The following is a 26,653-nucleotide window of genomic DNA, read 5'->3' on the forward strand; positions in this document are numbered from 1 at the left end:
ATCATCCTGCTCACTTTGCAAGCCATAAAATGTAGTGAGGTTGACTTTTGTCACAGCAAATGAAAACCTGTTCAACTTTCTTGTGTTCCTGCAGAATGAACAAGGGAGCACAGGTTGGCTAACTCGGAGTCTGTAAAGGATGTTTCCTTGGGAATTGAGTATGTTTGTGTCTGAAAGTGACGATTCTATGCGATAACTTAACACCCTGCAGTTGTAAAGATTAAACACCACCAATTCTTTTTTGCATTACAGAAAGTCACATAAATATAGGCCCACAGTCTCAACTCAGAGTTCTGTTTGTGCCAGTATCCTGTCTCTAAAAGTCAAAAAACGTAAGCTCTTCTGGAGGAATAGCAAGTGAGACAACATGCCCTGGTTTCCTAATCACCGGGGGGAGGGATAAAAGGCTGGTCTCTGCTGTAAAACCTGAGCATTTGTGACTGCCGCTGTTCCAGGGCTACCTGTGTGAAGTGCCTTTTGTTTTCTCATCTTGCTACACTCTTGGCCTTGGTGAAAGGCTTTGGCAATAAGTTCCATGTTCTAGTTTGTGTGAAAACCTTTCTCAGTTTCTGCTTTGTAGCATTTCAGTATCACTGGATGTTCTCTTCCTTTTTCTTTTTATGAATAAATGCACTTAGAAACTTTTGATATGAGTTGTCCTTACCATGGTGATATATTTTATTTCAGAGTTTCCTGGTACTGATCTCTTCCAAAGATGAATGTTTTCAGCGTCTTAAAAACAAAACAAAACAAACAAAACAAAACAAAACAAAACAAAACAAAAAAAAACCCAAAAAAACCCCAAAAAAACCAAACAAGAAAACCCCCCCAAAAAACACAATAAAGTGGGAAGAATGGGTAATGCCCACTCAGAAAACATGCAGATAACTACAGGGCTGCTCACATAAGAGAAAACAACACTCTGGTTTCTATGTCTCCCCTGTCCTCTTTTGAGAAGCAAATGCAAAGGGCTGAGGAAGGTAATTGTTTTGTGGGGGTATCTGATTGCAGGAGCAATATCTGAAGACTTATAACTGTTAGAAATTAGTAACTGTTTGTTATTTCCTCATTGCTGTATCAGCAGATGTGTTTTAACTTCTGCTGTCATGGCAGCTTCTCAGCCTCCACAACAATAACCTGTCTCATGCTTATTGCTGAATTATGGTGTGTCCTAAAAAACAAAACACCTGACAAAACACTCAATTTGTGGCATGCACAGACTACCAGCTCTGCGTTTCTGTTGCTATTCTGTTAAGATGGAGCTGATGCAGTGAGTGCCAGAGATCATTTAGTGTTGGATGGACTGGCATAGAAAACTGTACTTCGAGAGACTTGCTCAGAAGTAACTGTCCTGACCTTTATTTCCTGACCAAGAGATGACTGTCGATACTGTGGTTCTTTAGAGGATAACTTGTGGTTATTAATGCACAAAACAATTTCCATTAAACAGGACTGGAAATGGGTGATATGTTTCCCAGTGAATAGTAAATTAACAAGAAATTTGGCTTCAGTCATTCAAAAAATTCAGATTTGATCTGAATTCATTTGAACGATGCTGCCTAGGGAGAGCAAAGGAAAAGCGATGTCATTGTATTTCTATCACAGAGCTGGGGGAGGGGGACGCCTCTTTTGAACATTCAGGCTTGGCATGAAAAATGCAGGTTCAGTATCTGCTTGAGGGGATTTAAGCCCCCTCTATCACCTATTTCTCAGTCCTTCATCACTAGCAACCACACCATTTAGTATTCTGGGGTGCCTGCAATCCTGTTGCTGCTGTTCCACTTAGCATTAATAATTAAATCTTCCCTGCAGAGGGACTGGGCTTGAGATATCTTCCATCCTCGAGGAGTGCTCCAGGCTGAGAAGCATTCACACCCTTTGTTTAAATGACTGCTCATATATTTTCCATGCACCAAAACTGTGGCAGTCAGAGGGACCAAAGGTGGCCCATTTAGAGTGACTCTTGTGGTTAGCAGGCTAATCTGGAAGAGATTATAAGCATTATTTTAGAGCAAATTTCTGCTTCATTTGAACTAAACTACAAAGTCATTGTTTTGGTATAAAAACTCCAACATTTAAATTTGTTTTGACCCTGGTCAGGACCTGGTTTTAATTTTTTTCCCCTCCCCCACCCTCCTTGCTTTTTTTTTTGCTCGGCAGGAAGCCCGAGAACTCTCCCTCCCTTTTCATTAATTGCAGACATAATGCTAACAAAACTCTGAGCCAGTGAACACCTCTCACTTGGCTTTGGAGTTTATTCATCCCTAAGGTAGAGCTATTATTTCATAATTGGAAGCACCTTCAAGGGACTCTTTTATCAGTACTTTAATAGATCCTTACAGCTCTGCCACTGCTTCCTGGTGAATCTGCCTTGGTGTTAACAGCTTTTATCTTGGCTCAGCTGTTTGCAACTGCTCTGGGGCTCGCCCCTTCCATAGTTTCATCCTGACCGAAACCAGCATCCTACACAGCTTCACTCTGTCACTGCCGCAGACAGGTGCTCACCATATTCCTCCCCATGCTGCAGGAAGAGATCATGAGCTCAGTTATGTAAAACAGCGGATGAAGAGAACATATTATGTACTGGTAAAGTCATGGCCTGATATGCACAAGGCCTCTAGACTTTCCAATTAGGGGACTGAGCTAATTAGAACTGGCTAAAATGCCCATGTAGTGCGCATGTTTTTATTTCATGGGATTCAAAAGAGATATATGCCTCTAAAAGGTTTAGCATTTATTAAATTGAAACCTGACTTTTCAAACGATGTCTGTGATTACATGAATCAACAATTTTTATGAGAGTTTGGGGATTGCTTTAATGACTTTGATAAGGGTAAGGCATTTTCACAAACCTTTTAGGGAGTGCCAGCTCAGTGAATGGTTGAGGCTGGGGAAAAAGGCATTAGGACCACAGCTATGGCAAAGAGGTGCAGTGCAGTGTCACAGCCAACAAACTCTGATTTTTCCTTTTCTTTATTGGAGAGCAATTGTAATGGTCAAACCATGATGTACATGAAACATTCCAGGAGATCCTTCGCATCAGCTCGGGATGTAAAACTATGATGGCTGAGCCAAAATACAAAAAATTTCCATTCTTTCTAATGAAACCTCTATTTTAAAAACCACATGAAAATAACAAAGACACAGCCAATCCCCCTTTAACACTATGTCCCACGGTTTCCTCTCTAGTAAAAAGCTGGAATGACTCATTTCTGGCTAGAAGCAGGTGAGACAGCAGCAGCATTGGCTGTGTCACCTATGGCGTTATTCCTAGGCCAGCCTTCGAGCAATGAAATTCTTCATAAGGGTTTCTGTTCACTTTTTGGTGGAAAGAAGAAGGAAAACCAGCAGAGAAACTTTCAAGAAAGCAAACACAAGACAAAATGTGGACATGGATTCCTTAAGATATCTCTGTTTGAAGGAGTGATGGATTGGAAAGGGTTTGGGCCCTGAACTCCAGTGACTCCTTGGGAATGGCTATGATATACTGAAATTACTAAGAACTCTGAGCCAGTACATAGTTTCCTTCATACCAGCCCACTCAGGGACTTGAAATAACTTTTATTTTTTTTTTTTTTCAGAAGCAAAACTCAGAAAAGAAAGCTAGAAACACAACTTGTCATGGAAATGTCGTGACCTTCTACCTGACTGTTTCTGCAGTAGCTATTGGCACAGGAGGATTGTTTTTTTCTTTTATGAAGCAGAATAAAATTCAGAAGAGTTGGTGCAGGGGCTATGATGGAACAGAGGAACTGGAGAAGGAAGAGTAAAAGATGGCATCTGTACTAGTCAATTAAACACAGTCACAGGTGCTGGAACTTGATCATCCATACTGTGAAATTGTGAAAGCAGTCCTCCCCATGGCTTTGGTGAGAGGCTAGCTTGCCATCTCCCACACATGTTCTGCAATAGGACCATTTCCAGGCAAGCTTTAGACTGTGATTTGCAAGAATGTTTACTCAGTTGAATATCACAGTTAGCAGATTAAGTATTTTTCTGACTCACTGGGATGCATAGAATGAAACCTCTTCCACCAGGATTGCTCTCTAGTTCAGTTTTCTTCAAGGACAACCCCATGGTGACCAGGCAATACCTTTAAGAAAAAAAATCATGCTTATATAACAAAAAAAATTTGAAGAACACCTGAAATAAAATATGTGTGTCTATTTTTCATGATTTCAGGCAGCTGAAAATTAAAATTTTAGCCACTCATTTTTCTCTCATGAATTTGTCTAATTCTTTATGAACATGAAAACTTTTGGCATTCACCATTTCCAGTGGCAGTGATTTCCAGTAAGTACATGAACAGACTCTAGAGTGCAATTGATCTGATCACATATGGGTGCCTACCTTAAGATGAGATGAATTACTCCCTAGACTCCTTTGACTGTGATAAATAGAAGTCCACTGAGTCTGAAGGGAGCTTTGTCATCCATCTCTGATGTAAATACACACTAATAGATACCCAAAAAAAAAAAAAAAAATTGAGCAGGATGAACCTCTCCTCTGACTTTTAACTATGTTTGTTAAGCTGAGGGGAAACCTATCCAGGTTGTCAGTTTCTGCTGTTCCTCAGAAAAAAACACCCAGTATTAACCAGACAACCTTACATAACTTCACTTTGACTCCACTGGGAGCTTTGCTGGACCTTGAGAAGCCTCTGTGGTGGAATGGGACCAGCAATGTGGAGTATGAGTTGGAGCTTCCAGTTTCAGAGCACCCACCAGTGACTGGGTTGTTTACCAAGTCACATCAGACCCTTGCACTGGAGTAAATTCTGAACTTCTGTGATTTGAGGAACCAGAAACTCCCCTGTGAATCTTCTCTAAGCCTGAATTTGGTGCAGTATAATAAAATTAACTTCAATGTGAGTAAAACATTTATCACACTAGGGTTTATTTAATTATTTTTGCAAAGCTCTGTATTATTTAGATTTTGCTTATCAGTGGTTGCTAAACAACCCTTCATTTTCATTAGAAAATATGTAAAATATGTAAAAATTAAATAGACTTATGTGGGGCTATCCTTAATTCTCCAAAGTATAAATGGACATTTACATTGTGCCTTTGAATATGAGCACTTTTTATTATAGGCTTATAAAAATAGATATTGCTATTTAAAGAATTAATTGCCTGTTAGCTCAAACCATGGTGAGATCAAGACAAGACTAGCTGTGCAAAGATGACTAAGATTTAGCTCAGGCAAAGGTCTTAGGTCAAGGTAGCACAAAGAGGTGTCCGCCTTCATCTACTGTAGGCTTTAGCTATTCAGTCAGAAAATTATTCATTACTTTTCTCCACTTTTAATTCTGTGCTGTGACTCAGAGGTATATTTTAGTGCTCCACACAGAAGTGGCACAGTTTGGAATACCATGCTTGATAAGAGAAAAGCGATAAACAGTTTAACTACACAGGTGAGTAGGGAACCAGCTCTTGGCAAGAGCAGAAACAAAAGATCAGTTTGACCAAAACAAATCTCACTTTGTTCTTTAGTAAGGCTGACAATCAGATAGCTGCAAAAAAATGTCCTTCACTTGCAAACTGAGACTGCAAATACAAACAATAGGTATGTTTGAATTTTTGTTACAGCTTCCACTGGATGCTCCGAGAGAGCTGTGAATATTGAAGATCACAATTGTGATGTGGCTAACAAACAGAGCAGAGTGAAAAAGCATGTGTTGGCCACTGTCCACTCTGCCTAATACAATTTGCAAAAATAATCTTCTGGCAAAATGGAAAAAATTTACAAATTCCTTGCTGATTTTTCACAGTACAAGAAATCATCTTCTCTGAACTGTGGATAAAAGTTCCTCCTTAAGGCAGAAAATTCCTTTGTAGTGTCATGGTGAAAGAAGTTCTTTACTGAACTCGTGAGAAATCTGGGTTCCTTTTTCTGTAGTCTTTACTTTAGTTGTTCCCTCGTCAATTGATTTTCCTTATAATGCACAGTTATATAAATAAAAATGGCTCATCTATTAGTTGAGTCAGGAGATGGGGAGTAAATTGACAAGTTCATGCAAAAAGCCCACAGCATCTGCACTTTGTGAAAAAGTGCTTTTGTAGTACAGAGAAAGAACAGAAAGAAGGAATTGATTGTATGTCTATGTGTAGGTGGTATGAGTACTTTTAGATTAGAGGTGAGAGGCTGGAAGCTGTCAAAAAACTGAGAGTAGGAGCAGAGTACACAGGAGATGCCCCAGGTAATGTGTTTTAGATCAGGAAAGCTGAGCCATTGTATAAAATACATTTGTAAGTAGGATTAAAAGTAAAATAAAAATATATTCTATTTATACAAAAAATATTTGCTGAAATAAGTGCATTTGTCTAAATTCAGAATGGTTTCTCTAGAGCATATCACTGTTAAGGTTGTAAGACCAATAAGAGAAAAGGTCTCTAAAAAGGAGTGAAAACTTGAGGAAACAGCAAAATGACCAAGGTGGATATTTGCAGTATCTGCCTGTTAAATGTGACAAAGCTTTTTGTATTTGCCTTCTTGGTCATTTCCGAAAGAAAGAATCAACAGAGTTCATAATGAGATTATGTTTGGTAAGGAGGGGTGGCAAACAATGAATAAACAACCCAGATTTAATACCAATCACGTTTTCAGCAGCACATTTCTGCTGGTTACCTAACGCCAGTTCTGGCACTATGAGTAACAGGATGGCAGCAACCACTCTCAGATACGCATTTCTAATTAATTAAAACATGACACACATCTAGAATTACAGTGACTGAGGCATAAAATAATGGACAGCTGAACTTGCAGAGATTTGATATAGACTCAGAAGAAAAAAAGAAAAAGAAAAGAAAAAGATGGCAATTTCACCTTCAAAATTAATAGGCTCAGCTTTTTATACATATAACACTTGAGTACTTGAGAGCTTTTGAATCTGAGAAGTGAAAGCAACATTTCTATGTCTAATTCAAACACCAGAAATGGATTTTTTCAAGACTGGATTTTCAGAACTGTGAAGCTTGTTTTCTATGGATTTGTATTTTATCATAGATTGTAACTGTCCTCTTTTCCTTCACAATTGCAGCATTTATAATGTCACTTTCTTATGTGGATTCTTCTCCACCTCTATATGGCTGACCGTTTCCACAGACCTTGTGGGAGCTTAAACCGCCTTTAAGGGAACTCCCTTTTGGCAAACACAGTTAAATTTGGACAAAGGTTTTGAAGGCTTGGTGTAATAGAACAGCTAGACACTTCAAACACTGATGTTTCATAGGGAATCAGTTTACAAAGAGAGAGATTGATGTTGCTGTGTGCAAGGTATGATACAGAACAGTCAGAACACAATAGATACATGAATTGAGTCCTGTACTCTCTACCATAGCTCGCATGTACTACATAAAGCAATTTTAGTTGGCAGTTCTTTCAGTCTGGGATTTGTGAGGTCAGTACATGTACTGGATGTTTCCAACTAATATATACATGCAGTCCCATCTGAGGTATGACTATGGCAGCCTTCCTACATCTCCAGGATAAACAAGCCATGGTGAGTAAAGGTGGTGAACTTTAGCTCTTTCTAATTGGCAGAGAAATCCTTCATAGGCAGCTACTAAAATTGGAACTTGGGCTGGACAGTTTATTTGTAATGTGGAATCTTTCATGACTGCACTTGGGCAGGGACTCAAAATTACATATCTTCTGGCACCTTCAGCTCTATTATGCCTGTTGATCTTATGTGGGACCATTGGTTCAACCCTGACTCAGAGGGAAGAGTGCCTCAGACTGAATCACTAACGCCGTATCCTGCAGCACTCTAGTGAAGCCTTGGCAGTAAGGAAGGATAATTACTATGTGGTTACTACGACTGATTTTTGGGATGCTTTTATGTACACCTCAGGCGTGTCAGCAGGTAAAATGCAGTCAGCTCGTTCAGAAGTACCCAAGTGTCCCAAGTACATTATTTTTTACCACAAAACTGGGCATACAGATAGAATCCTACTAGACAGAAACATCCAAGAATTACTCTATATCTTTTTCATGTATGTGTAATTTACAAAAGAGTGACCATGGATAAAAAAACACTGTCCTTTTACATGTTTCTTTTGCCTTTTAATGAAAAATAATGGACATCTATATACAAGATGTTGTTTCCCTTACAAGAGAAATGCTGGTGTCTAGTCTGTTTTTTCCAGACCCTGTGAATAACTGCTGAACAAATGGGTGTGACAGTGTTATCAGTCTTACAACATCAACAGAATTTTAATAATTATGTTTTGTGAACAGACAGCCCAAAGTCAAATGATCCTTGGTGTCAAGGGGGCATTCTCACAAGTATTCAGGCTTGAGAAGAAGAAGCTTTAAGGTGTATGCAGTGTTTTCTAATTGTCTTGCATAACACACATGGGATTTCAAGGAACTATCAATACTGAAAGTTCAAGATGGATTGCAATTCCATATGAAAATATGTCCACATGTTCAATTAAACCTATTGATGCTGTTTTCATCTTTTCCTCAGTTAAAGTCTTTTTCTCTCACTGGCACTTCTCAGGTCTTTTCCCATTGCTTGTCCTTCCCTCAGCAAACCTGTTCTTTCCACCTTTTGATGGTTTTACTGTCTCCTTCCTCCTTCCGTGTGTTAAAATAGTCAAAGAAGTAGACCAGCATTCTCCTTCACTAGATTAATAGAGTGCAGACAGTTTACACATATCCACGCCATTGTTTCAGGCTGTTTGCAGATGCATTCAGATACCACTGTATCAGTTACAGTCGTTCATGCTTTCAAGGTTATCTTTGCAACCAAGAGAACTAGATACTGCTTTTTCAAAGAGAAAGATAAGATTACTTACAATTTGAAAATGCTATGAAGGCCACCTAAATATTTTCAAACAATGTTTGAAAACTTTTTTTAATATAGTACAAGATACCAAGCAAGTTAACTCGAAATAAATGTCAAGGACTCTTTCTTATTATTTCTTTTTGGGCAACTGTTTAAAAAATGTGGTTTCTTCAGGTATCATCTATTAAACAGTCAGACCGACCCCTGTTTGCAGCGAGGAAGGTGCGTGGTTTTTGTTTCCCCTCTGTTCGTTTCGCCAGGGACAAAAAGGCCTGGGTATTTCACACACCGCGTTAGCTGGGAGCTGTTGGCATCGCCCCAGCAGCCGCACCGGAGCACTCCAGCAGCTCACGGTGAGGTGGGCAGCAGGACGGCCGGACGGAGCCGCCGCCGCGGTCACCGATTTCTCGCCGGGGGCCGGGCGGTCCCGGGCACCGCCCCCGCCCCACCCCCGCCCGGGCCCGCCCCGGCACGTGACCCGCGGTGACGCCGCCGTGCCCCGGAGCCGACACTCGCCGGGGCCGCGGCGGGAGCGGAGCGGGAGCCGGAGCGGGGCCCGGGCGGCAGGTGGGTGGCTGCGCCGCTCCCCTCGGCCCGCCGGGGCGGGCGGGGACCGGGACGAGCGCGGCGCTGCCGCCGCCGGGACGGTCGGGCAGGGCCGGGCGGCCCCGCGGGGGAACGTCCGCGCCCGGGCCGGCGCACGGGGCCGCAGCCCCCCGGCGCCGCCCTGCCGCCCTCCCTCTCCTGGGGCGCCTCGCGGAGCGCCCCCCGCGCCCGCCGGGGGTCCGGGCGGCGCCGCCCCGCGCTGCTCCCGGCGGCGGCGGCGGCGGCTCCGTTCCGCGGGTGGCGCCGGCAGCGCCGAGTCGGCGGCTCCGGGAGGCAGCTCCGCACCTGGGCGCTGCCGCGGGCCGCGCTGCCGGGGCGGCGGGGCCGGGCCGCCCGCGCTGCCGTGTGCGAGCGGCGCCCGCTCACCTGCGGGAGACAAAGGGAGGCAGCGGCGGCCCCGCCGCCCTTCCCGGGCGCCCCCGCCGGGCCGGGGGGATCTGCCGCCCTTGGGTGAACTTGAGCGCGGTAACTTGGGGTGGCTGGGCCGGGCCGGTCGGGGCGGCCGTGCCGCGCTATTTATAGCCGGTCCTCGCAGTCAACAACTTAACAAAAGCCCGCACCGGGAGCGAGCGGGACTGGCAGGGAGGGAGCGGGGGGAGGGGGGGGGCGCGGGCTGCAGCGGCGCTGAAAAGTTGTCCTGACACTTGTTTAAAATGCATGGCTTATTCAGTGCTCTGAGTCACGGGCAGTTATTAAATGGTTGCTTATTATGCCTCTAGCGTTTAAAGACGTGTGAGCTCCGGGTAGGTAGTTTACTTGCAAGTAGTGCTCCATTTCTAACTGTGTTTGAGGAAAGAGCGAAGGGCTAAGCTTGTTTTCGTACAGCTTGTAAGTTGTGTGTGTTTTGTTTGTATCTCTCGTTTCCATTTGCCTCTATTTGTATGCAACTTCTGCATGCTCTCAGTGCACGCTTTGCAGAGGGTGGCTCTTGCAGGCGTTGGTGAGGACTGGTCTGCAGGAAAATACTGGCTGAGGAGTTAGGTGTGCTGGACAAGCAGTGGTGCCCCCTTGGGAAGAAAGGTATGAATGGGGTTGAAGTTTGACAAGGGACCAGTCTCCCAGGCAGTGGTCATGCAGATACAGCCTGAACCCCTAAGAAAACTACCCAGGGAGAAGCAGAATCATGGAATCTATTGAGGTGTAGCCAGGGTATCTCATCTGGCCTGAACTGTTAAGAATTTATCCTAATTTAGCCTTCATAATTGAGTTTATTTCTGTATCAGCACTGCAGAAGAGTTCATTTCAGTAGTGGGTGAAGTTTGATGCTGAAAATGGAAAAAGATTACACAAGTCAACTGCTCCTGCTTTGTAGGAGGCTGCGAACAAGGTCACACAAAGAAATTTAAGGCGATCCGTTGGTACTCAGTAGCATTTTTAACAATTTATCATCTGCTTGTATTGGACAGTAAGTAACAATTCCCTGTCCCCAGTAAGGGTTTTTTTTTTTTCCCCTAGAGGAAATAAAAGAAATAGCAAAAAGCATTTTAGGTTATTTCCCAAGACTCAGTTACCTGGTTCTGGAAGATGAGAAGTAAATGCTCTGTGCCTGATAATTTCAAAAGAGAGGGTGGGGGTGAGTCTTGAATTCTAGGATAATGCTGAAGGTAGGGGTGATCATATCTCATACGATACATGAGCGTACTATATGTGTATCATATATGGCCATATTTATGATTCTGTGTCTTAGGACCGTGCCTCATTCAAGCATTTGCATTGACTTCAGGATCAACCCAGAGAGCATCATTCTGTAGTTAAGACTGGGTGCTCTAAGGAGATGAGGGTGCAGCTGCAGGGTTTAGGTTGCTCCGGGAAAGGCTGAGCTCTGAGCGGACCTACAGCGCTCCGAACCCTGCCTGTCTGGGGGTGATTGGAGCTGTCACATCGGGTCTAGATAAAAACGGTCTCGTTCTGTGGGGACTCACATAAACGTGTAGCTAGAGGCAAGTGTTGGCATGCCGAACCCCTGGTGCTGCGTGTGCACCCGCTTGTGGGGAGAGTTCCCCGGAGCCCCGAGTGCGGAGCGGGCAGGGCCGGCCCGGTGCCGGGAGCAGCGGAGCGCTGGGGCAGGGCCGGCCCGGGCAGGGGCGCGCCCGCGGGCGGAGGGATGGGGGAAGGGAGGAGCTGACCTCTGCGAACACCCAGGGTTGCCAGCCTTACTCAGCCTTAGCTGAGTAAGAGATGGGAACGGTTCCATCGGCAGCCGGAGTCCGAAGGGATCTCTCTGCCCCGGTGTCGAGTGAAAGCCCTGCTCGCCTCTCTCGCACCGGCTGCCGCACCCGGTGCCGTGTCTGCCATCGCCAGGCTCGCTCCCGTGGGACAGCGGGAATGCTCCGTGAAATGGTGGCTTGTGCATTCTCGTGGGGATGTGACCCACCTTAGATCATTTGCCAGTTGCGACTGGGGTTTTCTTCACCAGGAGAAAAGGGAGGTCTGAGTCTTTTTTGGTGTTCATGAATATAGGTTTTCTTAGTGAGGCCATTTGTTACTAATCTCTCAATCTCTCAATCAGGTACTGAGACTTTATTTAAGGTGTTATTTATTTAAGGTATGAAAGCTTACAGATGTTCTCTGTGGAAGTAAATGATTTTTCATACTTACCATTCTCTAATTAGAGGAATTCAACCTTCTTTAGCAATGTGGATGCCATTGAGCATGACAGGTAAATGGTAAGGAATAAAAAATACTGTGAGGTTACAAGAACTGACCAGGTATCACTTCAGCTGTTGACTAGTAGCACAGTGAAGTCAGCAGTCCAAGCGTCAATATTGTCCATTCACAACTGCGTTGTTGTGAGCCCCTTACAGCAGAGGTTTGACCAAGGCTCCTGTGGCTCTTTAAACTGTGTTCTGTGAGGCAGCTTCATGAAAGGGCATTACAATTAGCTGTCCCCTGGGCTGCACAGAGAGTGCAGGCAGTCTATCTTTTGTGACACAAGAGCTGCATTAAAAAAATTAAAGCAAAACAAAAATTAATGCATTTGAATCTGTGAAATCAAGGCCATGGTAGTTGTTTGCTGATCTACAGGCTTAATTTCCCATCTATACCATACATATTTCTTGCCTTTTTGGGTTGAGGAGGAGAATTAGAGCCTTGCTCGATCCTGTTGATGTGATATGTTTGTAAAACTGTTTTAGTATTCTGGCTGAACACAGTCTGTCTCTCTTTAATCATATGTTCAACATTACCAAATGTTTGCTATTGACTTGATAATTTTGCAGCTTGGATGAAGGACCAAAAATTGTGCTGCTTATTTTTGTTATTTCTTTTTTGTTGTTATTTTTTGGGAAGGCATTAGGCTGCAAAACTGACTTAAAAAGTGGGTAGAGCTATTTTTGTAGTAGTTGTTTTATTTAACTTGTATTATTCAAAATTTTGTTTTTTTTGAAACATAACATGCAACCTGTTGAACCTTTCTGTCTTGAGAAAATGTTAAGCATGCATTCTCAATAAATAGTCATATGGAACCAGCAAAAAAGGAATGAAAAATCCAAGCTTTTAAACACTCGTTAGTCCTGTGGGAAACCAGAGGCTTATGTCCTCTTTGGTTTCTGTGTGGGAGAAAGAGATTTTGAATGGATCCTTATCCTATGGTTCAGCTTTTTGAGATAACAGAGCTTTGAGGTATACTGCAGCTTGGTAAGACTTGCATTTTTCTGATGTCTGACCTGGAAGCCATGAAAAGGATTGGTAGCAGCTTTGAAGAAGTGTTGGAAGGAGTCAGGTTTGCTAAGAAGAAAAAAATAGCATTTGCATGGCAGAGCTTCCAAAACTAGGAAGAGAGTGGGAATGGCTGCAATTTGTTCATGTTTACCTTCTGCTGCTGTTGCTAAACAACTGCAGAGCTGCACTTAAAAACACCTATTTATGTAGAATAGCAGGTAAGCAAGTTGCTTTGTACCGAGGCTGTAAATAGACTTTGAATGTCAACGTACCATTTTATGGTAGAGAGTAAACACCAGAATCCTGGCATTCTTTTTACTGTTCCTATTGTCAGTTTTGTTGAATGTGGTACCATCATTCCTTCTGTTAAGTCTTTGATAAAATTGTTAATCTGACTTAGTGATTCTGTTTGGAACCTGGAAAATGGTGGTGGCTACCTAGCTACTACCTGTAGGAAATGCTTCTTGGAAGTAAAAGAAGATGGTCTGTGGGAGAGAGACACAGATTAAAGATGGGCACTTCTGTCTTGATGTAATACCTTAGCTTTTTACCTTCTACTTTGTCTCTGAGTTATGAGGCAAATGTATTTTTTCAAGGCTCAGATCAGATAACAGAAATGGCAAAAGAAAATGGAATGATCCTTCGTGGTTTCTGCTTTAGATCTCCCCAGAAGTTCTTTTTTGTTTTTGTTTCTGTTCTTAGTCCCGTTTAGCAGCTGAGTTCCCTCTGCATGTGTGTGCCTGCATGGAATTGCATTAGTTCCGCTCTGTGGCAGGGTGAAGGTACAAATCTCATCGCAAAGTCTTAACTTGCAGAGCTGCAAGTTTCTACATAACTTTTCTCATTCATGAAACATGCATTTAAAAATAAAAAGATGTGTTTGTTAATCTTCATAAGACTAAATATGGCAGCATTTTACTTGAATTCTCCTACTTTCTGTGGGAATGATGGAGATCTTACATGCTTTGATTTTCAAAGTTAAAAATCCTACCTTTCATATTAATTTACTATATTGTGTTCAGAGCAAGTTGGCAAGACTAATGTTTATGCACCCATGAATTTGGACATTGATACTACATGATTAAATAGAGAGAATTTGTTCATGGGTGTGGATGCAGCGGCAGTTGTCTGAATTATAAAGATGCTGAAAAGAACTTTTCAGAATTTTCATGTATTATTAATTATTTCATTACCCATTTTGGTTCATAATCCTGTTTTGTCACTGTGGGGGTTTTTGTTTGCATTTTAAGATCTAACCCTTAAACATTTGGTTAGATCAGGTTTTCTGTGAGGTAAATAAGTCTTCTTTGAAATATTTTGATTAAAACTAGTGTATTAATAGTTTATTTAAGAAATTAAGCCTATATGTAAGGAAGAGATTGACTCAGATGAGCCCCCTCACCAAATCCCCAATGATCAATGTTAATCAGTAATAGAAATAATAACTAAATAATTAATGAAGCTAATGAGCCTCTTGATAGCAGGAGGCTTGTGTGAATAGGACCGTTCAATCAGTGATCCAAGTTGTTCTACTGATTTTTTTTTATTTCAACGCTCAGAAAGATACCTGAAAATACTGCATTTTCCCATCAATTAGTCTAAGTAGGCAGGATTTTTAAAAAAATATTTTTATCCAAAGTGCTCTTTAACAGCCACTTGATTACATATACTTTTTTTTTTTCTTACAGCTCTGAACATTAATAGGAAAATAACACTGAAACAGAATGTCGCTTACCTTTTGTCTGAAAAGGTGAAATCTTTTCAAATAGAAATGGCTGATAAGGGCGGGAAGATGCTTCCAGGACAATTTTACATTCAAGTGGAGTATGACTATGAGTATGAGGCCAAGGACAAGAAAATTGTGATCAAGCAAGGGGAGAAATACATCTTAGTGAAAAAGACTAATGATGATTGGTGGCAAGTCAAAAGAGATGAAAATTCCAAACCCTTTTATGTGCCAGCTCAATATGTGAAGGAAATACCCCGGAAAGCACTGATGCCACCTGTGAAGCAGGCGAGCATGTTGCCAAATAACACCTTGAAGTTGACACATGGATTACAGAGATCAACAGAAAATGTGAATAAGTCACCAGAGCTTTCTAGTTTTGGAAAATCTTCTCCAGTTCAAGTGTCTTGCTTAGTTCGAGATGCCAATCAAAATCTGGGACTGAACAATAGCCCCTGTCAAACTTTTGGTTTGAGTCTGGACCTTACCCAGAACAATGGAAAACTAAACAATGAGTTGCAATCTCCCAAGGTTTCCAATCAGTTTAGAACCATTTCCATGGGTCATTTCCCATGCCCAGAGTTCTTGGAAATAGAGAAGACCAGCTTTTTGCATGAACAGTCCTGTGATTCAGCAGGAGAAGGCTCAGAAAAAATTCACCAAGATTCGGAGTCTGGAGATGAACTCAGTAGTAGTTCCACAGAACAAGTGCAGGTAAGCTAAAAAATGGCCCCCACATCTGGTTTATTTTCTTTCGTTATTGCCATAATTGTCTGCTACTGTTTTGAGACTTATTCCCAAAAATTTCCAGTTGTTCAAAAAAAATGTCTTCTCTTAACATGAAATTGTTACTAAAACCGAAACATTTTTGCGTTTAGTTCTTGCAGAATTTCTGTGCTATAGGAATTGATTCCATTTACATTATTCTGTGATTTAAAGTTAAAGAACAATGGTGTTTCCATATTAAAATTGTTTTAATATGACACAGAGTTTGGGTTATATTTTCTTTGAGAGGAAGGGAGCCTACTGCTTTAACTTCTCATGACTTGGCCTGTTGAAGTAATAGTGCAAGTTACTGTCAGTTTTCCCTAAGTGTGTATAGATAACATAAGAACTGTAAATTAATTTCTTAGTGGGTTTAATTACATTTAAGACTTACATGGAGTTGAATTTCTGGCTTGATTATTTTATTTGTAAACTGTTTTAATGAGTCAACCCTGCCAATTCTGCTTCTCACAACTTTACTCTGGATTAAAACTCAAAACATGTGAGTTTGTTAATTAGTATGGAAGAATCTCAGGAATGATGTACTCCTACTTCAGGCTAAAACTGAGCATTGATGGCCTTTGTCCTTGGTAAAGCAGTTTGTCTCAATTTTTTTTTTTAACAGGCATCCCCCTCCCCCATCAAAAGATTAGAACTCTGACTTAATCAGGTCACTTCTGGTATGGGTAACCAAGTTAATTAGTAGTTTGTAATCCAGGTTTGCTCTTAAACCAGTGATGTATGTGTGCATACACATAGTTATATATTTATATATGTGTGTGTGTGTAGATAATTCCTCCACCTCACACTTACCTTCCCTGTCTTTCTGTAGGGACATGTTCAATTATTTTAAATTCTGTTCAAAGCTCCCTACTCTTGAACATAATCTGTAGTGTGAAACTGTTTTTGCTTGGATAGAAACTGATTGTTACAGTAAATCCCACTTGGCAGCATGTGTTCAGAGTACCAGAGTATCTCAAATCAAACTTGATGCTAACTTTAAACATGAAAAGTTTTACCATGGAGAGCTGTGAATCAGTACTTTGGTAATAAGAGACAATGAAGACAAAGCTGCTTAGGAATGAGTCGGTATGGGAAAAACTTAAAGATACAAGATTGATTAGGTGAATTACAGAGTCTTGAACTGTGTGTATGTGTATTTATTGAAATACTCAGAATCTATAGCTTTTCAATATCCTACTATATTCTTGGCCTCATTCTTGATATTCAGAGTTTCTATAGTTATGGGGCATCATGTCTCTAATATGTGTATATTTTATGTTGATTTTAAATTCATCGCCTCTCACACAAATATTATGGAATGAATAGGATTACTGAATTTAATTTATTTTCTTCAGTGATATGTTTCTTATGCAGTGTGAGAATCCATGAGCTTTCTTACACTTTCTTTATAGCACTGCCCTAGCTCAGAGTAGTTGATATGAACCACTTAGAACTTGGCACGATAAAGTGATTACTAGATATTTATTTTAGAAGTGTGTGTTGGCATGTTACTGCCATATTAATCAATTGTCAAACAAATTATGAAAATACCAAGTAATGTTTAGAAAGTATATCCTAATTTAAATAGTTTACCACATTAAAATTTATATTACGTGGTAGGACAGTTCTTTCTTCTGTGTTGACTATAATTTGATGCATTTCCTTCTCTGAAGCAGATGGAATTAATATTACATGGGTGTCTTTTGTCAATAATAAATATATGGCCTGCAGCTCAGTTTCCACTGGACTTTGTGCCTCTTGATGCAGTGACACTTAATCTTTTCACCATTCTCCCCTCTCTCCACTATACTTTATTCAACGCTACAACTGATTTATAAATTTATATTTGAGCGGGGCAGCAGTGCATGTATTGTAGACACTGTGTTATGGGAGGTCTAAAAGGGGGGAGTTTTCACAGTGTTTAAGAATAACAAATGCTAAAAATGCAACATTTTGGCTGTGGAAAATGCTTGGCAGTTTCACTTGCCACCATGAGAATCTTGGGCAACAAGAATGCGGATGCTTGCTATGCCTTGCAGTTTGCCTTATTTTGTAACTTAATCTCTTGGTGCGTAATTGCAAGCTCTTTAAGTGCAATGAAAATGTTTGACATTTAGTAGCCGTGGGGATTAAAGCAGTGGTAGAACTGATGTCACCCTTAGCTCAGTCTAGATGCTCAGAGTGCCAGCCTTCTCACTGGAACAGCTTGGCAGTTATTTTAGAAGTCTTTCAATAATGAGCATTGTTTAGTAGAAATCAGCTGTGTAGAAATTAATGGCTCAGAAAGCTGTTTTTATTGCTCTTAGTCTGTAGTGAGAACATCAAGTTCCTGGCTTTCATGCACAAACAGGATTTCACTTCACAAGACTGACTGCTTCTCCCTCCCCTGCCTGTTGTGAAGTTCAGTTTTATGCGGTCTGCATTATAATAAACTCTAAGCTACAGGTGTTTTCTCTTAAATTTGTAAGATTAGAAGCTAGAATTACCTTAATAATGCCTTCATGTAAGTAATTTTTTGGTGGTGTTGAGGTGATAGCATTCAGCTTTAGCCCGACCTTCAGTGTCAGTTTTTACTGCCCTTGAGTGCAAATATATGAGATACAGAGGAATGCTTCTCTTGTGAGATCTTTCTAAGTGGTTACATTATTTCCTGAAGATTATCCTCCTCCTCCTTTCCAGTAATGAAGTGCAGGTTCTGCAGCTGTATGGTCTTGAAGTCATAGGCTTGATGGCTGCAGAAATACTGGAAGATCCAGAGCCTCCAAAGTAATTCATAAAGGAAGGATTTTTTAGCAGATGAAATATGTGAAGTAAAGGACAGAGAGGTGGCAGTGTGAGCAGAAGTATTTGCTAATGAAGATGTAGCAAGGGGTTTGGTTGAGAGAAACCTCAGGACTGGATAATGAACATTCTTGACATTTTATGCAAAGAAATGACAACAGTTGGTTGCCACTCTGGTGGATAAGGCATTGTGAGAACCCTCTGTTAGTTTGTGGACTTGAACTGTAGGAAGCTGGAGGTAATTAGAGGAAGTAGGGCTTGAGAGAAAACAAGCTTCAGTTTAACCAGATTTAAATCTCTGGTGTTGACAGTAATTGCAGGTTGAATTGGAACTGAATGAAATGGTTTGAGTGAATGCACAGCTGGGTGTAAGAATCACTGAGACAATGGTGACACTCAAAGCTGTGAGAATCAATTAAGATCAATAAAATTTTAGAAAAATGGTGTCAGGTGTCATGTCCTGATCCCAAGGAAAGGGCAAAAATATTTCTCAGGGAGGCCAAGGATGTAAGGGAGAAGGAAAGTTCTGAAAGAATGATTCTTTAGCAGATATGGACAGTACTTGAAAGAAGCAGATGGGATGTCTGAGCAGTATGCAGTAGAAGCAGAGACCTGGGTAATTGTTCTGAAGTTTAAAAAAAAAAAAAAAAAAAAAAAGGACTTACACGTTCAGGCATGCCTAAACTGATGGGAAAAGCTGAGGCAAAAGAAGAAGACATTAAAAGTAGTCTTTAAAAAGCACCCTGGGCAATGCTTGCTTTCCTGTCAAGTTTTGAGAGAGAAGGTGTGCAGACAGGGAGAGAGCTGGGTAAGTTCAGAGATCATGTCAAGAATGTTTAGGTGATATCTTTGAGGATGATACTTTGGAATTACAGACAGCAATTAAAATCTGCTTTTGGCAATGCTAATGCATAACCTATGGGAAATAACTATGTTTCTGATGCATGTTACCTCCTCGTTTGTCGTAGGAGACATAGAATGTATTTAAGAGTAAATATATGGCACTGTCTAAATGTTACTTTTTATGCTTATTAAAAGTTACTTTTAGCAACAGGTTGGTTTTAATCATTATATATATAGACAGTGACCTATTTGCAAAGATTGTTCTGTCTTTCATCCTCTTTAGTAATTGACTATTGCATAAACTGTGAAGCACTAAAGGGGATTATCACTAGGATGGCTGTTTTGCTTTGATTAATTCTGAGTAGTAAAGATCTTAAAGAGCTCTTTCTGTCTTGCCTCTGCAATTTCTGTGGGATTGCAGTAACTTTTTAGTCAGGAGAACAAAATACTTTCTGTGGGTGTCACAGCATATCTTCTGGAGGTCTTGGCGTTCTTGACTTTGTCACTTAGTTGAAAGACTGGTGGCAAATCATTAGTGTTAGACTGCCTTGCTGGTGAAACATTAAATCTCTGAAATAAATGGCTATCACTGTTTTGCGGGGCACAGAATCCGTTTGCTTCTATGATAAGAAATTTCATCCTGTTTTTTTTAATTCATTCATTTGTCCAAGAGATGAGTAATTGACAATATGAAAGAAGCATACAAGATTTTTTTTCTTAATAAAACTGAACATGTTTGCAGATTCATGGTGATATGTATAATGTAATAGTTTGAATTATGTTTTAAGTACCATCCTTTAGTCTCTTACCTTCTGCAAAACAGCATTTGTTATTCTAATGATGTTAAATGCTGAAATATGCACATTATAATGAGGTGAAGAATAACTTTCAATGACAAGGAACTAAAAGCTTTATAATTTAAGGAGTTTTATAAAACATTAATTTAATATATTTTTTTTTGTGATTTCGGTAGCTGCTGCTAGAGCTTTATAAACAGCTCGAAATATTTGCTAAATTAGATTAATAACTCAGAGGTTCTGGACAGATAATATTAGGGAATATTTTTCCTGGCTGTTTTTTTTGTATGTGTTTTTTTTTTTTCCTACACAGTGTCAACAGGTCTGGATAGTTTCACTTTACAGTGCTGCTGTTTGTGATCAGCTCGACCTCTGTAGTTTTAATATGAGAGTCAGATTGCTGATAGTTGGTCCAGGTGAGTAAATCTGGATTTAGGTGCCCTAAAATGAGCAGCCCTTGTGTGCCACTAACACTGCCTGCAGCCCATATCCCGTATGCTCCTCTACACATCCCTGCTGCAAATCAGATTGACCTTCCTTAAAAAAATAAACAGCAAGCACCAGTGTTATCTGTGTAAGGCAGTTGTCAGAAAATCATGACCTGCGAGACAAGTTGGTTTTAGTTGACTGGTTTGTTCTAATACTGGTGTTGGAATGCTCAGCTAAGTAAGCTACAGATCTACTTGGTACATGCAGCTTTGTGTTGGGCTTTCAGACTTGAAGCAAACATCTAGTGCACTGTCAAAATTCTGCAAGTGCCAACACAGTCTTTGACTCTTGCACCCCTATTTACCCTAATTTCATGTAGAAAATGATGACATGGAACTTCGAAGGCACTGATTTAGATGAATAAACCTGTGGCTTTTATCCTGGTAGAATTATTTCCTAGCTCAAATGAAGCTCAAGCTGCACTGCTTAAGGAATAATAGTCATAATATGGAATTGATTTTACTATTTTTATCTAGAAAAGTATAATTTCTAGTGTGCAATGTGTGAGTTTTGGTGCATGCTGTCCCACCTGCCTTTTCTTTTGAATTCGTGCCAAGTGCCAGCCTCAGCAGGGTGATGACAGAGTCTTTAGGGATGGTGGAGTAAATGCTTAAACAGGAAAGCAGCCCTAGAAAAAGGAATGGGTGTTTTGTCTCACTGCTGCCTAAGTTGAAAGCAGCTGGAGATACTGGGGACTTGCTTTTTCTCGTTGGCAGTGCTTCTGTCATTTGCAGTAGGGAACCACCAGACACAGAAAGGACTGTAATAGGTAAAACTCTGCTTGAGATTGTTTTCAGAATATTTGATCATATCTTGTTCTCTCACATAACTCTGGCTCTGGGTACAAACAATGGCTTTTGCTACGTCTTCACCTGGTTACGATCTAGGCAGTCGTTTAATATTGCAGTGCTTGCCTATAGAACAAAGGTGCTGTTATTCTGTAGAATCCTAAAGAAAGTATCATTTGTTTCACAGCAGTGTGACAAAACGTCAGGGAACGTATGACTCTGTAGAATAAAATGCAAAACACTTTTTTCCTTTTTTTAGGCAGCTCTCTGGAATAGTAGACATTTGTACTTAAAAAAAAAAACCACAAAGCAGAATCTGTGCATATCTAGCACCCACACAGCTGATATGTCTCTGACGTGCCTTGCCAGGTATGTTTGATTTGAAAACGGTACAGACAAATGGGTTTTGCCTTTATGTGGAGTTTGTTCTAAAGCTAAGGACAATACATTTGGACAAAACAGTCTTTCAGGATAGTAAGAACTGAGGATTTTCAAATGATTTCCATGATCATGAGTAACTGGACAACATAGTGTTAGAATATTTGTATCCATTTTGAATTTAGCCTATCTTAAAAGGACTTCTGACCTAGTTCTTGGGAAAGACAGTAGATTTCTAGTTGATTATAGTTCTATTCTGGTAGATATGCATCTGCTAGGTTAGTGCAGAGAGGCATTCAAACAAGCATAGAGAATGTCAGTAGTAGGAAATGGTGCAGAACGAAAATACAGGATGCAAATTTCATGGTGTTTCTGTGTTCTAAATAACATGCAATTGCTGGCCTCTCTCATCTTGAAAAAGAGGCAATTGTGGTATATTTCCCCCCATCTTTTGATAGTTTGTCCTATCGTCATAAACTCTTTTTACAGAGATTGGAGCTTGTGTACAGTGATGCTGTGAAGACTTGCATAGGTGTTTGGAGTCTGTATTTTAATTCATTCTAGTTTTCCGTCTGATAAGTTTTGTAAATGAAAGCTAGAAGTTGAGGAGCTGTCTGAATTAATTTAGGTTATTGCTTATGTTGAGTTTTGATGTTAAATTATCTGGCTTTACCTTCTGCTTATAATCAAAATCATGATTAGAAACTTGGACTCCTATTTTAAATCTGAAATTACGTATTACATTTTGAATTTAAATAATATAATTTTAATTATTACCTTTTAAAATAGTTTACCTAAGGCTTCTGGATGATCTTCAGATCATCTAGTAACTTCCCTGTATTTTGTTTAAATGCAGTGCTGAAGAGCAGAGTTCTGTCTGTTTTCTGCTAGTGTGTAGTGTACACAGTTGCTGTCTTTTGCTTTTGTGGATTGTTCAGCTGAATCACTTTGCTGCTCTAGTCACCACCTGGCTCTACAAATATTTATTTCCGGTGCTGCAGGGAGGTGGTAGTGCTGGCCTGGGCAGTGCTGTGACGAGTGTAGCCTATAAGGAACTCCTTTATGGCAGCCTGGATAGTCTCAGTCTAGTGCAGAGTCAGCAGATCTGAAGGACTCGAGGGCACACTTGCCTTTTTACTGTCACTGGTGTGATGGGACTCAGGCAACAAGTGTGCTTATGCATTACTGTAATAAAATGTTATGTCTGATAAAAACAAAAATACAGTTAGCAAACTTTCTGGACTCTCAGCTGGTTGTTTAACATGTCTAGTAATATTGCATGCTCATTTATTTTCTAGAGAGCTTGAAGGATCACTGGGATATTGTTTGGAAAGGATTCATGGTACAACAGAAATGTTGCAGTGTTGCACATAACTATTGGGGTTTAAGTATTTAGAAGAAGTTTTGTCCTGCACTAAAGTGTTGCAACACTAAATGAGGTTGTTAAGTGACTTTGATTTGACTGTTTTTCCTGTTGAAATTGTATACAGGTGCTTCCCTCCTCCCCCCAGACCCCACCAGTGAAGATTTATCAACATGCTTGGCACTATCAATTTTTGGGTACCTTCATCCAGCTGGAAAAATGAATAGATGTTTTTTATGCATAACTGCATTGTGCTTTAGGCACAGGGGACTATGTATGTGTGTGGGTATATATATCTGTATACCTATGTTCTCTGTATATATGAGATATAAAAAAAAAAAACAAACAGGGGCAGCTGTTCTGTTTGATAGCACTTTGATCTTGATTTGCACCTCATATAGTGTGACTACCAACTTTAAGCTTTCTCACAACAACTTCACGAGATGTACTCATCAGTACTGTCTTTTTTCTGTCATCCAGATAAGTCCACTTGTCCTGGCTGTGACTTTGTTCTGTTCATCTCTCCCGGGTGCTGCACTCTAACTTGTAATGGCATTTTCATGCTTCTCTGAGGCTCTGTGCTGTTCCTGCTGCAGTATGTGTTACCCCATGGTGCTGGTGCCCACCAGCTGTGCCAGGGCACTGCAATGCTTCCTCCTGGGAGAGCTTTCACAGCCAGGCTCTGTGGCTGCCTTGCCTTAGGCAGGGAGCAGGAGCGTGGGAAGAGGCAGTGTGGCCCTGCTAGGGTCCCAGTGGTCACACACACATGGCTGTCCCTCTGCCCAACTCTCATCTGCTCACTGAGCTCATCTGCTCGCCTGTGTCCCTGGCAGCTCCTCATCAGTCACCCACTGCAGCCTCCTCAGTCAAAGCTAGAGCCTCCATCTTCCCTTGCTTTCATTCTTCTTGCCTTTGCCAGCCTGAAGGGTTGTGCTTATGTGACTGCCTGAGGAGACACACAGGGTGAGGGATGCTCAACTAGAGATAGGTTTTCTTTTTACTCTTCCATGCTTCAGTCTCAAAGGGCGACCTGTCATGGTGTTTCACAAGGTTGTGGGTTGTGCTCCAGCAAGGTGTAAATTTTACTTTTAAATTTTGTTTACTTTTCAGTTAACTATATATGTAAAAACTGTATTGTGTCCATTTTTGCTCTTTGCTAGTTCATAAGTTGCTACTGTAACTATCAGTTGAGCAAAACTTGGATATGTACTTGGGCTTGTGCATATTTTTTTCTTTTATGGAAAAAGAGAAAAATCCAAATCCTGAGTGTTATGCTAAAAATCTAGCGCTAAACTAGTCTTCTTCTTTTCTTTTGTAAATAAAGCCTCAGCAGATTGTGTCCAAACCCAAGGTGTGATGATTCCCTGTACAGCATTTGAGAGGGCTGTGAAACAGCTCTTTCCAGCTGTTGCAGGTCCTTGGTGTGCTGCTTATTAAAACAATTGAAGTGAACATTGTGCTGAGATGGTACTACATTGACAAATTCTTTCTTTGCAATTAATTTTCTGAGGAAAGTAGCTTGAAGGGCTGTATTTAAATTCTGTGCCCATAGGTGGTCTCATGAATTGTGTGTGCTTGTCCTGCTTTCATATCATTACTGTCTATCCATAAACTGATGCTTTGCTTCTCAAAGTGTTATGTTAAATGGTGATTTGAGCCCCGAGCCAGCCTTCTGTGTTGTCCTTGGTATGGTTGGGTCTGCTTGAGTGCAGCCTCAGAATTATAAAGTAAATAAAATTCCACAAATGCTGAATCTTTTTATATCTTCTTAACTGCCATCTGAAACAAAAATTGCTGGTTTAATATTCATTGAAGTAAAGTGGGAGTTGCAGAATTACTTCAACATTTTCATGTTGAAAAACAAAATTCAATGAAAAGGTATACTTCTTTTTCTAGAAACTGATTTGCAGAAATAGCTGTTATTGGAAATGAAAGACATTCTTGCTAGTGTAAGGAAAATAAAGGGGAAGAAAAACTGCAGAAATGCATGGCTGAGAGTTTCATGCTTTCTGTCCTTACACTGGGTGCCAACAAACTGTCTGCAAGTAGAGAGAAACAGACTAAGAAATACAATCAAAGAACAAATACTTCTATTTTCAGTAGTTGTAGAGAGGAAAAAAAGATGCAACCTGGTTGAGATTCCCATGAGAATTTAATTGCTTTGCTTAATTCTGCTATAAGCAGTACATATAATCTATTGCTGAGTATTTCTGGGATTTTGAGAAAAGTCTGTACAATTGTGTACTTGGCTTTAGCATTTTAAAAAGCCTTCAAAAGTGATCTTAAAAAATCTCTAACTTCTTTAAGTTAGGCACCATGGGTTGGATAGATTTCTAAAATTGTTCCTCCTGCTATTCAGCATACTTTTGCAAAACAGAATCCCAGTGTTAAAATTGGAGTGACCATAGCCTGTTCTAACTCAATTAAATTTGAAAATTAAAAATATCTTAGAAGTCACCACGGCATAATTATGTACAGGCTTCTTTTTGTGTGGTCTTAAACAGCTACTGAGGGAAATATTCCTGCTCTGCTCAAAATTTGAAACAGCTCATATAAATATGTTAACTGATACTACTTATTTTGCTCATCCTATTATGTCTTTTAAGGCAAAATTTTAAACTAAGTCTTGACCTAATGTTCTCTGTACGTCTTCTCTGGCATGAGACTTGGTTTTCTACTTTATCCTTCATTACCAGAAAGAAATGTTATACGTGATGTAATAGGAGGCATTCTTTGTCCTAAGTCATTAAAATACATGAGATTGAGGGGTTCAAGCAGCCCTAACAAAACCTCAGAGTTTTGCTTGTGTGCTGTAGCACATACATTGTCTTGAGAATAGAGGCAGTGTCTTGGGAATTTAGAAGACCTTGTGACATTTTGTCTTAATTCTTTTTATCTCTCTCCCCTCCAGTATAAGTGACAGATGCCAATATATGTGGCAATTTTATGGTTTATTTAGAAACTTCAACATGCAAGCTAAACAGCTGAATACTTACATATACTGGAGGTGACAATATATAAAGAGCCTGTTAAGAGCCCAACTTATAATGGGAATTTAATTTTAAAATTCTTCTCTAGTGGAACTGTGAACCTTATTTCCACAAGTGCCAAAATCGGAGGCATTTTTCCTGGTCAGAGGAAAAATAAAATACATGTAAAGTATTGGTCACAAAACACATGTGAAGTATTGGGAAAAACAGAAATATATTTATTTTAATGTTAAGTATTTTTCCCATCTATTGCTTTTTGCCTTAAGGTCTGTTGGCTTCAGGCAGGCCAGTGAATGTCCCATTCCAGTATACTGAGACAGGGAGGATTCCAAAGAAATGCAGTGTCCTAAAATACCAAAGTCTCCTTTGAAAATGGAATTGTAATCTCCTCTCTAAGTCCTTATACGGTGACTTTGTCTTGCACCTTGTAAAAAAAGTCTGGCTGTCTGTCATAGAACCCACTAATTATATTCAGTGTTACACAGAAAACATGTGAGAGAATACTGGAGCTGAATACAGATTTAATAAAGGATAATCTAATACAGGGACTAGTGGGTTTTAAAGGCAGGGAAGTCTAATATGGTGACCGTTCTTTGAAATCTGCTAGGTGAAAATTATTTCTTAAAAGAAATAAAAATTATTTTTAAAATAATGACATTTTAGTTTATCTATT

The 26,653-nt window shown here is 40.4% G+C and overlaps 1 protein-coding gene across 5 annotated transcripts in view; it reads left to right on the forward strand.

Annotated features, from left to right (window-relative positions):
• The first annotated feature begins 9,287 nt into the window (after window positions 1-9,287).
• The window catches only part of ARHGAP12 (Rho GTPase activating protein 12), a 74,894-nt gene continuing 57,528 nt past the window's right edge, over window positions 9,288-26,653 (forward strand). For 3 of the 5 annotated variants that reach the window (XM_053951828.1, XM_053951835.1, XM_053951842.1), the window contains exon 1: window positions 14,749-15,497. In XM_053951828.1, coding sequence (XP_053807803.1) covers window positions 14,829-15,497 — 669 coding nt within the window. In that variant the 5' untranslated portion in view covers window positions 14,749-14,828. Of the gene's footprint in view, window positions 9,359-14,745; window positions 15,498-26,653 lie in introns of those variants that run through there. The other 2 variants (XM_053951850.1, XM_053951859.1) reach the window with 1 other exon arrangement.

Source organism: Vidua chalybeata, chromosome 1 (assembly GCF_026979565.1).
Source record: "Vidua chalybeata isolate OUT-0048 chromosome 1, bVidCha1 merged haplotype, whole genome shotgun sequence".
Lineage (NCBI taxonomy): Eukaryota > Metazoa > Chordata > Aves > Passeriformes > Viduidae > Vidua > Vidua chalybeata.